We start from the raw sequence: 14,260 nt of genomic DNA on the forward strand, positions 1-14,260 counted from the left end.
GAGGAGAGAAGCCTGAGAGAGGACCTTATTGCTCTATAACTACCTGAAAGAAGGTGGTGGCCAGGTGGGGTCAGGCTCTTCTCCCAGGTAATGAGCAGCAGGACAAGACAAAACAGCCTCAGTTTGTTTCAGGGGAGGTTTAGTTTGGACATGAGGAAAAATTTCTTCACTGAAAAGGTGGTTAGGCATTGGAACAGGTGGAGTCACCATCCCTGGAATTCTGGAAAACACATGCAGGTGTGATGTTCAGGAGCATGGTTTAGTGATGGGCTTGGCAGCGCTGGGTTGATGCCTGGGTTCCATGAGCTGAGGGGCCTTTTGAAGCGCTGCAGGTGCTGTGTGAGGTGGCTGCTGCAGTGGAGTTTGGCACTGAAGCTGTTTTGCCCCTGCAGGCCTGGCGGAAGCGCTGGTTCGTGCTGCGCAGGGGCCGCATGAGCGGGAACCCCGACGTGCTGGAGTACTACAGGAACAGCCACTCCAGGAAGCCCATCCGCACCATCGACCTCAACGAGTGCCAGGTGCTCAAGCACTCGGGGCCCAACTTCATCAGGAAGGAATTCCAGAACAACTTTGTCTTCATCGTGAGGACCACCTACCGCACCTTCTACCTGGTAGCCAAGACTGAGGAGGAGATGCAGATCTGGGTGCGCAACATCAGCCAGATCTGTAACTTTGGACATCTGGAAGATGGCACAGGTAGGGTCACGCTCGTCTTGGAGGCTGGGAGAATGCCCAGGGGTGACAGGCATGGACCTTGCTGTCAGGCTGGGCTGGGCAGGTGGAAGAGGACTGGTTCCTCTAGCTCCACGCAGACTGAGCTGCTGCTAAACTCTGATCTGATTCTCAGGGACTGCACTGCTGCTGGGTGGAAATACTCACGGGCTGCCTGGGCTCACTTTGATGAGGCAATTCTTCCTTAGTAAGAAAAGGTGCTGTTTATGTGAAAAGCTGACTGAATGTTATCTTCTGGGACCATTTATTTCATTACATGTCTTGTATTTATTTAGTTAGGCTTAATGTAAAACACCTGTTCCCAGAAAGCATCCTGCACAACTCCCATTTTCTCAGGCTTTGCTGGGTGTGGAATGTGCACAGACTTGGGTGTATATGCCTCTACATAAATCAGTGACAGAAATACTAAGCTGCCTTAGTCTGTTAATAAGAGAAAACCAAGAAAAGGCAGAGGGATAGGAGTGTTAGAAGTGTGTGTATAGACTTAGGAGATGGTCCTGCCAGTAGAGCATCAAGGCAGCTCTTTTGCCAGGCCCTACACCTGTATATACTCAGGAAAGTGAATTTCTTGAAAAGCTGCCAAGAATTAACCACTCCAAGATGGATGTAGCCAGTAATTAAAGTGGGGACCTGTACCATCATTAACTTACCTTTTAAATGAGACAATCAGGCTCAGATAACAGCAATCTGTCTTTCCCTTGACAATTCCAAGGGGCAGATAGAGCAGCAATTTGAGAGTTGCAGAGGAAGTGAGTCAGAACGAAGCCTTCAATGTGATAAAAGGCAATGCAGGTGTACAAGAGGGAGCCATGGAGGGACACAAGCCCTGGGGCAGTAATGTGTTTGGGGGTATCATGTGTGGCTAGGCAGTTCATCCTTCCATGCTCTTTGTGCTGCTGCACTCAGAGTGCTGCTGGTGTCTGCAAGTGCTGCATGGCCACACCATTACCCAGCAACTTGATAAGATACAAAAGGCTATGGGAAAGGTTTTATTTTAATTTATGATGGTTCCTGGCATTGCTTAGCTGCCTTTTGAGTAGTGTCTTCTGAGGGAAATGGGAGTGGCAAGAACACTGCAGTGGTCCTGTTACAAATGTGATGTCTGTTCTTTTCCCATTCACTTCAGAAACCACCATGAAAACTTGCTGACAGATTATGTGCCAGCACAAGCTGCCCATGAATACAAATTTCAAAGTAGCTCTGGTAGGGATTGGAGTCTGCTGCCCTTTGGAGGCTGGATGGAATTATGGATATTCAGTAACCACCTTCCTACTGTTCTGCCTTTGTGGATGCTGAGTTGCTGCTCTTGGATTGTTATTTCTGGTGCAGGTTTATTTGAGATACAGTTTTACCAATTACTCTGAAATTAAGGTAAACCCTTCTGTGGAAAAGAGAAAAATCATTTTTGTCTCTCAAATGTGTAGGCAGCCTTCTCTTGGGCACTTTGTGAGGATGTTCATGGGGGATGTGATCTGTGGCAGAGGAGCTGATACAGTGGCTGTCCCAGATAGATGCATTTACACTGGGAAATGCCTGCTCTGTTTTGCTGGTGCAGTGCACTATTGCCTGTAAGACTTGCACGTGGACAACACTCAGAGTATTACACATTGGTGTTTCTCTCTGAGCAAAGATTGCCAGTGTGGGCATTGATGGATGAGAAATGACAGCTCTTGCAGCAGCAGCTGGGAAAGCTGACACTCCAGCTTTCCAAGGCAGATATTACCCCCCAAAGAAGTTCAGCACTGCTGAGCATTTGCCTTGATTCAGTACAAAGTCTGGCACTTGAACTTGCAGCCCTGATCAAGGATGGTGTGAGCTAAGCCTCCAGACATGCACTTACTGCATCTCTAATGCCAAATAGCTCCTAAGAGCTTCTATTTATCCTGCCAGTGAGCTCAGGTCTGGGGTGTATCCAGGTCGGGCTGCCAAGCACATCCAGATCCTCTGATTTAAATCTGCACAGCTCCAAAAATTGCACATCACATTTCAAACTGTTGCTAATTGCTTCAGCTTTTCAGGATCTCCTAAATTCTCCAAAAGCTTGTAGGTTTAAACAAATTACCCTTTAAAATTAACATTAGAAAAGCCCTATTAAATGCCACATGCTTTTTTAACTTACATGCTACTGCTTTAAAAAATACTAGTCCCTGCTATGAGTCATACCACTCTTAATCTGTGCATGGCTGAAAATTTGCTATGACTGAGGCCAAAACACAATCTGCTGCTTTCTCTGCTTAATGCCCAAAGTGTAGCCACAGTTTTATGCAGTGACTCAGCTTTAAGGGCTGTCCTGTTGTTCCCAGTTAGTCCCTTCCAGCAGCAAAGGATAGACAGCCAGGTTCCCACTCCAGAGGTGTTGGCAGTCAGATGCAGAGTGAAGTTACAAAAGCCATGGCTCCTGTGAGCACAGCTCTGTAGTCAACAAGAGAGGGGACAGCTGGGAGGCAGAGATGACATGGCAGCTCCAGGCAGATGTCAGGAAGCACCTGGGAGGGCGGCTGTCAGGAAGGACTTGCCAGCAGCACTCACACACTGCTGCCACCAGAAAGTGCTGCTGGCTGTGCTGGAAATGACAGGGAGCTGGCACCTTTGGGGAGTCAGCTGGAGGAGAGAGGAAGAGGCCTTGCTCCTGGTTTTCCTGCCCTATCTCAGCAAAATCCTGCTTCCATCTTTGGTGAAACTCCCAGCAGAGCCATCATTCCCCAGCCCCAGGGATCCATGGCCATGCAGGGGACTGGGAGGATGCTTGGCCCGAGTGTCTGGGGCAGGGCAGGGGTGAAATGAAGTGGCTGTGGGACACCAGGGGCACAGTTTATCCCATGTACAAGCTGAAGCTGTGACTAATTGACCCAATCCAATGTGCCAACTTTTCATTGGAGAAACTAGTGGGAAGGTTGTTTAAGCAGTTTCATTAAGAAGCCTTACTTTTATTATTTCTACCTCCTTGGAATGTCAGTGCAGCCTTGGGGGTGATTGATGTGAGAAGAACACCCTGTTCCACCGTGTCCCTGCATGGCTGTTGCACCATAGCAATTCTTGGAGAGGGGGCTGGGGTCTGTAGAAGAAGGAAAACCCCTCTGTTTCTCCAAGCAAGGCCCTTCATTGATTGGAGAGGTCACTGTGGAAGATGCTGTGCAGCCTCTGTGGGGGCTTTTTCCATAATTGCAGGGCAGAAATGTTTGGTGTTAGTAGCCACCAAAGCAGTTATTTTGGCAGCTGGAGCCTCTTTCTGTCTCTCTGGCAAAGGGGGTGGCAGGCACCAAACCTATTCTCTGCCTTCTCACTGTTGAAAGTAGCCATGCATAATTTATTCTGCCCAGCTGCTGTCGTGGTAGTTTTAATGCACACGATTCAGTTACCAGCAGAGCTGGCAGGGACAGGAACAGTCTGTGAGGAGCTGGCTGCAGGTCCCTGAGCCCCTGAAGGTCAGGAAAGGGCAGGTCTGTGCTGTCCCCACCCCTCCCTCCTGCTCACAACCGTTGCCATGTGGTCTGCAGCTCACAGCCTTTCCTGATGGGATAATCCATGGCTAAACCCTGTGAGTACCAGATGGAGTTCAGGCCTGTTCGTTCTGTGTTAATAACTCAGAATGTCATTAATTTCTTTCTTATGCGTTGTGGCAGTTTTAGTTGTTGGTTTGTTGGAGCTTTTTAAATGTAGTCAGATGGTGAAGTGAACATGCTTTTCTGAGATCCCATGGGAGTTAGCCCAGTGTGTGTTTGATCATTGTCAGCTTGCAAGACAGCTCTGAGTCCTAGATTGAAAAGCAGAGTTAGTGTCTGAGCCAGCATGATGAACAAAAGTTATTTTTCAGATGGGCAGGCTGCAGCCCTCAACTCTGCTTTGCAAATGTGAAACCCTGTAAAAGCCATTCCTTCCAGATGATCACTGATGAAACCCTGCTGCTGTAAGCACCTGCTCAAAATTAAAGCAAATCCTTTGCTTACACTTGAATTTAAGCATGTTCTTACATGCTTTGCTGACCTGAGGCCCACCACTGCCCAGATCTCTGAAGCTAACTGGAGGAAGCAGCAGGGAGTCAATAGTGGTAGATGGGAAGGAAAGAGGCAACTCCCTCCCAGGTTGAAAGGGATGAAATGTAGGATAGTGCAGGGAGGGAAGATCAGCTGTTTTATTCTTCTGCTATCAGAAAGATGAGGGGTGAAGCCTGCTGTGACTGGGGTGGGATCCTGGATCACCATCCCCAGTTGGAAGGCACCTGCAAGGATCACCAAGCCAAACTCCTGGCCCTGTACAGGATGGCCCCAAGAATTGCACCATGTGCCTGAGAGGGTTTAGTTTGTGTTTAGTCGTGTGCTGTCACCCAAGCCTTGGCAGTCCTCTCCATCCCCCTGGTCTGCTTGCATGTATACCCAGCACCTCCCAGGCTGAGAAGTGACTACAGCAGCCTGGTACAGTGCCAAGGCTTGTGCCTCTGTTGAGGTTGGGACCTGTTGGAAGGTCTCAGGACCGCTTCACACAGTGCAGGATCTGGGGCACAGGACACATGCAGCTGGTCAGGGGCTGGTTCCCAGCATTTCCATCAAGTTCTGGCTATCAGCATTACAGAAATCTGCCATCTTGCTGCGTATTGAAGGCACGTTAATTCTCAGTGTGGTTTTATCAGCAGTTCCTGGTTTCTTGTGTTTGTTTCTGCTGTGGGGTTTTTCATTTCGGAGAAGGGTTTGGCAGCTTTGCCTCAGGCAGTGTCTGAGCCAAAGAGATGGGCATCCACTGCCAAGCCCTGCAGGTGCCAGGGACCCAGTGAGCACTGCCCCATCCCCACACAGCTCTGGTGGAGGAACTGCCATGCAGCAACCTGAAACTTCATTAGAGAAATCATATTCCCTAACTGAGGGCTTGTGCTCTTGGTGCCACTGTTTGAGCTTGCTGCCAGGAGCAGCTGCTTTTGGGGAGCTGCTCTGTAAAGACACCCTTCCCACTCCACAGCTGCCCCTTGTGGGAGGTCTGGATTGCACTTGATTTTTTGAGTTGGAATGCCCCAAAAGCTTTGTTTATTTTGACTCTGTGTGGCTCAGCCATTGCAGGGACAGAGGCTGGGACAGGAACAGAACCAGACTTCTCTGCTGCCAGGCAGTGCTCAGGCCAGATGAGTGTCTCAGCCACAGGCTGCCACTGAGGGGTGTTCTTGGTGGTGTGAGCAGGCAGCCAGCTCTGGGCCAGCCCCACTGCCTGCAGCCCTCCTGTCCCACTGCCATCCCACTGTGTGCTGGGGACACTGGAGTGTTATGCCCAGAGAAGGTGGCACTGAGCTCAGGCTCCCGTGCTTTGTGACCTCCAGAAAAGTAGTGTCACTTTTCTCAGCAGAGCCAAGAAGCCTCCAGCTGGGCAGTTACAGCCACAGCACTGCTCTTGTGGTCTGGTGGCCAGCTGAGAGAGGCACAAAAAGCTTGCAGACAAGTTCAGAGCTTGTCTGGCTACTGCATGAGCTGGAAAGTTCAGCTTTGTCTGCTGAGATCTAGCAAGTGGCAAGAAACCAATCCCTTTCCTTATCACCATTAATTTGAACTGTTAGAGATTAATAATTATTTGCATTAAATACTAAAAAAATACTTGATAAAACAGGCTGCTGTGCCTCAGCTCTTTCTTCAGCAGAGTCTGTTCTTCATTGCTGGCTGCAGGAGGGAGAGGGGACCCTCAGAGCAAGCAGCCTGCAGGACTTTGACAGCCTGGGCAGGGGGAGCAAAATCAGGCTCCCCTCTACCGAGAACCAGTGTTTGCCTTGACTCACTGCTGCTCAGGCATAAAACATCCCTGGTGCAAAGCAGGGTGGTGACAGCCAGGGCAGTCAGAGGGCCAGGGCAGTCCGAGCTGTCCCTCAGCCAGGCCATCCGTGTCCATTGCAGGTTCTGTGGAGAGCCTGTCTCACACGACCTCGTCCCCACAGCCCTCGCCGGCCGCCTCCACGCACGCGTCCCGCATTGCCGACCCCTCCTTCTCAGTGGAGCACGCTGCTGCTGCTGCCGACGCTGCCGCCGAGGAGACCCCCAGCGAGTCGGGCTCAGTCTTCCTCCCTGACTACCTCTTCCTGTCCAACTGCGAGTCGGGCAAGCTCAGCCACAACAGGTGAGTCTGGGCTCTGCCACGTGTGTTGGGCTGGAGCCCCCCTCTGTCTGTCCAGGCATGAAACACAGCCCCAGGGAGCCCTGCCACTCAGGGCTGCCTTCCAAACACAACAGGGGACCACCAGCCTAATCCAATTTACAGGGTGCTTTTCATAGCACAGATTAGTGGTTGAGCATCATATGTTGGTCCTGTCCCTTTCCAAGGTGGGTGGCTGAGGATCTGACACACAACCTCCCTGCAGACACCTGCTGTTGCCCAGGGTGCTCCACAAAGTGCCCCAGCCTCTAGTGCAGCTCAGAGGGAAGGGACAGATATTGTCCCAAACTGTGTGGTTGGATGTTGTGTTTGCTGTGTTCTTGCAGCCAGGAGAAAAGGAAAGCTCAGATCCTGACCTCTGTCTCCTTGCAGGTGTGACAGCTGGTCAAATTCAGACAGATCTCTGGAGCAAACATCATCAGACGATGTTTTTGTTGACTCCTTGCAATCCCAACCCTCCCTGTACCTTGTACAGCCAACCAGTGCTGGCACCATGCAGCAGGTCGGAGCCCCAGTGGCAAATCCCAGCGTGGTGTCCAGGAACACAGACATTAGTGGGCCATGCAGTGACTTTTCCTCCTCTTCCCCGCTGCTGGGGACGCCGCTGAGCCCTGAGTTTCAGGTTGACAAGAGCCAGAAGGTGCTGCCCTTCGGGGTGACGCAGCTGGACGTGCTGTCCAACACGCCGCCGCCGCGGCCGCCCAAGCCCACGCACTTCTCTGACAGGAGGGGAGAGGAGCTGGGGGCCCTGCAGAACGGCCACGCGGGCATCTGCCGGGCTCAGGTCGCTCTGGTGCCCAGAAGGATCTCCTTGTCCAGTTTGGACAACGTGAGGAACTGGAAAGGTGAGTGCACTTCCAAGAGCCAGCAAAGCAGCACCAGTGTGATGGAGCTGCCCACATACAGAGTGGTTTTGACTTCCTGTTGTGCCTCTCTGTCCTCCCCTCTGTGAAATCTTACACCACCCAATGTAACACCAAGTGCTCCTTCAAATGAATTAGCAAGCAGGATTCAGTCCCTTAGGTTTGCTCCTGCTGTGTAGAAGCCTCTCAGTATGTGTACAGATGGGCAGCAGTTTGGCTCTGATCCCTTCAGGGTGCCTTGTGCCATGCTAATTTTCCCCCTTCCTTCTCAGAAGAGAAAGCAGTAGAAAAACCAAAATGAGAAGTCAGCCACTGAATTGGGCAATGCCAAACTCTGTTAATACAGGTCAAAATGTGGGCTTGGATGTGGGAAATGCCTATGGAGCTGTGCTGCTTTGCTACACCCAGTCTGTTCGTGAGAGCTGCGTGTCTTTTCACAGCTTAGAGTAAAGACCAGGAAGTCAGGGAGACGCTGGGGATGGGATGTAATCCTGGCTGAACCAGGGACTCTGCATGTCCTTGAACAAATCCCACTCTGTCCTTGCACTTCGGTCAGGGCAGTCTGAAAACTTGCTGCTACAGAGCAAGGCAAGGCTGCAAAGCAAACTCTGAGCTGAGCTGGCTTTTCCACTTGCTCCTGAAACACCTTCATCACAAACAGGAACAACAGTCAAAACCCAGAACATCATGGTGCCAAAAACCAGCATATGCAGCATGAGAAAACTTTATTACATAGAACCACAGAATAGAGGCAGGCAGCTGGAATACCTGGCTGGAAATCATCAAGTATATTGTAGTGATGTGAAAACCTTATTTTTTGATGAGGAAAAAAGTGTAGGTTTTTAAGGGCAAGCATCCTTTAGACTGCTGCAGTTTGAATGACCAGACAATGTGTGGGGCTGTTAGATCTTGCTCTTAAAGCTGAGAAGTTAAAGCAAGGAGATATCTGCTCAGTCTGTCAGTGTACAGACAATTCTTGGAAGGTTTCTGGAGGAACACCCATCAGTGGAATTGCTGTTTTTAATTATCAGCTACATTTGGTTGCTCCCTGAGAGGTGCTACTCTTGCTTCTGCATGTGTGCTGCTCCAACACAGCTGGTTCGTGATCTTCCAACCCAATTTACACCAGAATGTCTCTAAGAGGATTAAGTGACCAAATGTCATGTTGTGCTGCTGTGCTGCAGGGTTGTCTCTGCCTGATGGGGGCAGCAATGAATTAATAAGTGCTGCCACTTTTTCTTACCCTGAGTGTAGCTGAAACCATTTGAAGGGTTAAACTCTGAATTAAAATGTGTTTAACAAGAGCGATCAGAAAAATCAAGAGGGAGAAAGCAGCAGTTCCTCACCAGCTTCCCCAGTGAGTGCACTCAAGTTATTAACTTAATTTTTTGCCCTGCTAACCTGCAGAAGGTGCACAGATATAATTAGCCCAGGGCAAAAGCAGCCTGAGCTAGTGGAAATGCCATGAAGGAGGATGAGCTGTGAGGCACCTGTATCCTGGTACCTCAGGATACCACAGCCTCAATGTCTTTTTGCCAAAATAAATAAATGTAGCTGTCCCAGGACAGTGACTGTGTCTATCTGAAGATGTATCTGCGCTAACAGAATTGCTTTGTTCTTGTTTAGCCTTTTTGGCTGGTACCACAAAAGTGCCCCCAGTTGTAGTACTGACATCTCTACCATAAGAGCAGGGAATGGATTAACATGGTTGCAGGGATTTGAGGCATTCCTACAGAAAAGCCATTTTCTGCACAGAAAATCCCTTTTCAGAAAAGGATGGTGGTTATAAGCATCTCCCACATCTGATCTTCTATGTGCTGAATGCTGGATTTTAGGGGTTTTTGGCTTTTGCTTGGAAAATAAAATTGACCTATACCAAGACCAAGGCACACCTACTCAAGGAAACTGGTGATTGTCTCCATGATCTGGCTGTTTATTCCCCATCACCTTGAGCTCCTTGCACCACATCAGCACTTCTGGATGAAAAAACAAAGAATTTTTCTCCTACCGTTAAGTTCCCCTACACACCACTTTCTGTACAATAACAACTGCTTCCCTGGCACCTTGAAATACTCTGAAATAAATATCCAAGAAATAATATTATCTCTAATAGCCCCTTTTCATATAATTTCCCCAGTTTGACAGATGCGAAAACAGAGAACAAATAGAGCAGGAGCTGCGTTTAAATTCTTGCTTGCTTGCTCCCACACCAGCCTTTTTCCCCAACTGCTTGTGTTACAGGAGGCATAGGTTGCAGCTGGATTATACACGAACAGGTTCCTTGGTTTCATATTTAAAATAGATGTAATCACTCTTGAAATGCTGCTGAGTTGGATCTGGTTTTAATTGTCATTGTATTTACTCATTTAGGAGTTATGGAATCTTTATAATCTCCAATTATTTTAGAGCCGTATGTTTTACTCCAGAATTATGTCTGTAAGGTTGCACTGCCTTATCCCATTTTTAATCACTTTTTTTTTCCTCACAGCAGACATGGAAGGCAGTTCCCTAAGAAGTCGAGATAAGAGGCTTAGCTTGAATTTGGTAAGTACTCTGTTTGCACAAATTTAAAACACTGGAAGAAACTTCCCAGTGAATCATTTCGCATCCTAATACTCAATCATTCCTCTCCTCTGTTCAGCAGAAGAATTTAAAAAATGGGAAAAGTGCCTAGCTTTGGGCAACTTCAGTGCTGGCTGCTTTGTGGCTTCAGTCAGCCTTTGAGAGAAGAGGGAAGGAGAGGCCTCAATACTGAGCACTCCATTTTTAAAGCAGATGAAGCTGGGTTTGTTATGACAATGGTTCCCAGTAGCCTCAAGAATTAAACTGTTGACCAAGAACACTAGGGCAAATGGCTTATTCCTTGAAAAAGGAGTCTAAAGAAGCCTATCACTCTGTGGTCCGGAGGGATATCTCTTCTTTAGGACATTGGAAAATGTCTGCTCTCACAGTGCCTGTGATTGAAGGCTCTGACAGTCCACATCTTCCTGCCTCAGCCTGTGACAGACACAATTCTAAGCAGCACCATCTCACATCACATAGCAAGTCTTCAGCCTGGGGCTGGATGTTGTCTTGTGTGGGAGATCCTTTGCTGGTGATGAGCAGCTTATATTTTTCTCCTTTTTGAATGCTTGCAAGAATTGTAATCACTCCCTCTCACCACTTAGCTAGCACTAACCTGCACAAAGTGATTTCCTAATGCTAATTTTCAGTGATCAGAAGTGAGTTGTACGTCTGTGTGTGCTCTCTCAGGTTCCAGATTTACCAAAGTCTTGTTCATCAGGTGTTCTCCTTTCAGACTTTGTTTTGTATTCAGGGTCAGGATCTTGCCTCTCACAGCAGTAATTCTGACCTCATTTTATAGGTCAGAACTGCTGCTGTGAGAGGCAAGTGCAGCCTCGCTGAAGTTGGATGATTTAACCAATAAAATCCCCCGTCAGTTGGGTCCTAGTTTCCAGCAGTGACTCGTGAAGCTCAGCATGGACTGCTCCAGAGCTGGAGGGTTCATGTGAACTCACATGTTTGTCACTTTTCCTATGAGAGCAGTGCTGGGCTCAGCTCAGGTGTGTTCTCCAGAGCTGGAGGGTTCACCTGAACTCACATGTTTGTCACTTTTCCTATGAGAGCAGTGCTGGGCTCGGCTCAGGTGTGTTCCCAGCAGCTCCTGGCTGGGAGGTGGGGGGCTGGCTGTGTATTAATGGAGCCCTTTCTGCGTGTCCCTGCCCTGCAGCCGTGCCGCTTCTCCCCGCTGTGCTCGGCAGACAGCTCTGAGGACAGCTACGTGCCCATGCGCCCCAGCACGTCGCCCTCCGCGCCCGCCTCCGACTGCTCCCCTGACGGCTACATCCCCATGAGCCCCGGCTCTGCCACCTTCACCTTCCCCGTCGTCAGCACTGAAAAACTCACCAGCCCCTTGCCTGAGCTCCCCTCCGACGTGGAGCCCCCTCCAGTGAACCGGGACCTCAAGCCTCGGAGGAAGTGTAAGCCCTGATCTAAAGTGCAAAGCCTGGGGGTCCTGCTGGTGGGGACATGGGTGACCTCCTTTGACAATGTCCTTGGCATGTCTTAAAGCAATTCTCCCTCTAGAGGATGGGTTGAAATGCTGCACGGGTGACTTAAAGCACTGTAGCCTAGGATGTGCTTGCAGGGTGATGTGTGAGTGAGGAAGAGCTTCCACGGCTGCTTGTGCAGTCCCAGCCCAGGGGGCTGTGTAAGAACAGTGCCTGGCTCTCACTGTGACTGCAAACAGCCAAAGGGACCTAGCGTGCGAGAGACAGCAGGCTAAATCCTGCCACTCTGAGGTACATGTACTCCTATCTCACTAACTCTCCAACCTGCCAGGAATGGGACATCCAAACACTCAAGTACTCAAACTTGATGTGTTGGCTATGGTTAAACCTCTCTTGGGTAGGCACAGCTGTCTTAGTTTAATCAGAATTTTCTGCAGATGCTTTTGCTGATGGTAATTTTTCACTCCTGATTTTCATGGCATGTCCAAAATCTGGGTTTCACTTTTAGAGAATATACTGGGGACAAAATTCAGCTTTGAAGTGGAGAAATTTCCTAAACCTAGCCTACAATAAAGTTCTTAGGGTTGCAGAGCCACAGGGTTACTCAGAAATTTGTTCAGGCAGTGCTGCTATAAAGTGGGGGCAGACATTTAGACCATTGCCATGAGGAAAAGGAAACTCATATCCTTTCTTAAAGGGTCTTGAGAATGGTGGGCACATGTACATTGAGTGGTGACAGGGATGGTCCTAATGCCCATGTGTAGGACCTTTTTGTTTAGAACACAATCCAAAACCTGTTATAACCTGCAGGCTGAACCAACCTCTCCCAGGCAGCATATACAGAGCATATTTGGGGCAAGTGTATGTATCTTGTGTGGCATTTGGTCTCTTTATGCCCACTATATTTATTCTGTTATTTTAGGGTGATTGGAGGACTTTGCTTTCCAGCACTGACCAAAGAGGTCATTTGTTACTGATTTCCTTCTTGGTTATATTCTGTGAAATACTCTGTTAGTTTCTTTCTGTTAATACAAAACTGCATTTTTCTGAACAGTCTGTACTTTTCATTGAAAACATAGTTCCTTTTGTTCTTTCTTACAGCACGACCACCTCCTCTGGACTTGAGGAACCTCTCCACCATCCGGGAGCACGCTGCTGTGACCAGGATGTGGACTGTGCCTTAGTAAGTCAACAAGAAACCTGCCATTCCAATCTTCTGAGCATTAGCATGGAATAGAGTTAAAAATAACTTATCCCATCCCACAGGAAAGATTCCTGGCAAAGTCCACAAGCAGAAGTTCCTCAAGGTTGCTTTCAGTGTCCCCCAGGCTTTTGCTGTCTCTGAAAAGCAGGGCTCCCTTTAACAATGGGCAGCTCCAGAGAATTCAGTGTCGTGATTTGAAGGCTCCTTTTAACCTGGAGCTGGTCTGCACTCTGGTGTGGCTGCTACAGTGGCTAAAAGCTTGGCATGCCTAAACTATGATAGAGCCATTTTTGCTTAATAAAATTAATATAGAAAAGTAGAACCAGGTCAGATAAAGAGCTCCCTGAATTGTAGACTGGGTGTAGAATTCTGCACTGCCACGCAGCAGTCCAGACTTGAACTTTTGGCATGACCTTTTGTCACTAGAAATTAGTTGTTGGTAAAACAAATGCTTTTGATCCCAAAGCCCAGGTAGTGCGAACAGTTGATACTCTTGGGCTCCAAGGGAACTTGTGAGCAGGGGAGGACTTCAGCCTGCTGGCTGAGGGGTCTTGGCACAAAAAAAAAAGCGGCTGTACTGAAGTGTGCATGCAAAAGCCAGAAATTCCCCCAACCTCCTCTGCACACCCTGGGCACTCCAGAGAATGTGGGAGTTTGCTGGCATTAGTGCCAGACAGGGCATTTCCACTCCCCCATTTCAGGTTGTCACGTGAAGGGCAAAAGAGACACAAGATGAGCAGTTTCTCAGTTGCAGAGCCCTCTCTCACATCCAGCCCAAGGCTGGTTAAGCCCCTTGGCACTGCCTGTTAGGGAAAGCCAATACCCTGTCTCCCCAGCACCCCTGCCAGAGCACCAAGGTTAATCAGTGTGAAGGATAATGAGCTTAGAGTGAGTTTGCATGTTTTACACTAACAAAAATTAAAAAGAAGTTATGACAGAAACTAATACAGCAAAAGGAATTATGCTGTTCATGCACAGAGAGGCCATATAATTTCCTATTAACCAAGCCCATTGTGCTTGCCTGTGGTAATTTATTCACCATGCACCTCTAAGAGTTGTGTTCATGGGAGAGATTTCCTTGTGCAAGAGCTGAGTCACAGCCATCCCTACAGCACAGGTGGCAGGTGTTGATACTGTGTGCAAAGCCAGACCCAGTTCCTTTGCATGTACCTCCAGCAGCTGATGAATTCACATCAGTCTCCAAAATGTGGGTACCTGCACAGCCAAGTAACTGCCCCCATCATTACCCAAATGAATGATAGCTCTGTGCCCCTTGGTAGAGAATTGCTTCAATGTTTTATGGTTTCTGTTGTACCAGATAGCAAACT

At 48.7% G+C, this 14,260-nt stretch overlaps 1 protein-coding gene across 2 annotated transcripts in view; it reads left to right on the forward strand.

Annotated features, from left to right (window-relative positions):
* The window catches only part of GAB3 (GRB2 associated binding protein 3), a 64,334-nt gene that overhangs the window by 44,182 nt on the left and 5,892 nt on the right, over positions 1-14,260 (forward strand). Inside the window, exons 2-7 of one of the 2 annotated variants that reach the window (XM_030967879.1) lie at positions 393-696; positions 6,600-6,819; positions 7,228-7,700; positions 10,207-10,262; positions 11,449-11,698; positions 12,830-12,911. In XM_030967879.1, coding sequence (XP_030823739.1) covers positions 393-696; positions 6,600-6,819; positions 7,228-7,700; positions 10,207-10,262; positions 11,449-11,698; positions 12,830-12,911 — 1,385 coding nt within the window. The remainder of the gene's footprint in view (positions 1-392; positions 697-6,599; positions 6,820-7,227; positions 7,701-10,206; positions 10,263-11,448; positions 11,699-12,829; positions 12,912-14,260) is intronic. The other variant, XM_030967880.1, reaches the window with a different exon arrangement.

This window comes from Camarhynchus parvulus, chromosome 4A, assembly GCF_901933205.1.
Source record: "Camarhynchus parvulus chromosome 4A, STF_HiC, whole genome shotgun sequence".
Taxonomy (NCBI): Eukaryota; Metazoa; Chordata; class Aves; order Passeriformes; family Thraupidae; genus Camarhynchus; species Camarhynchus parvulus.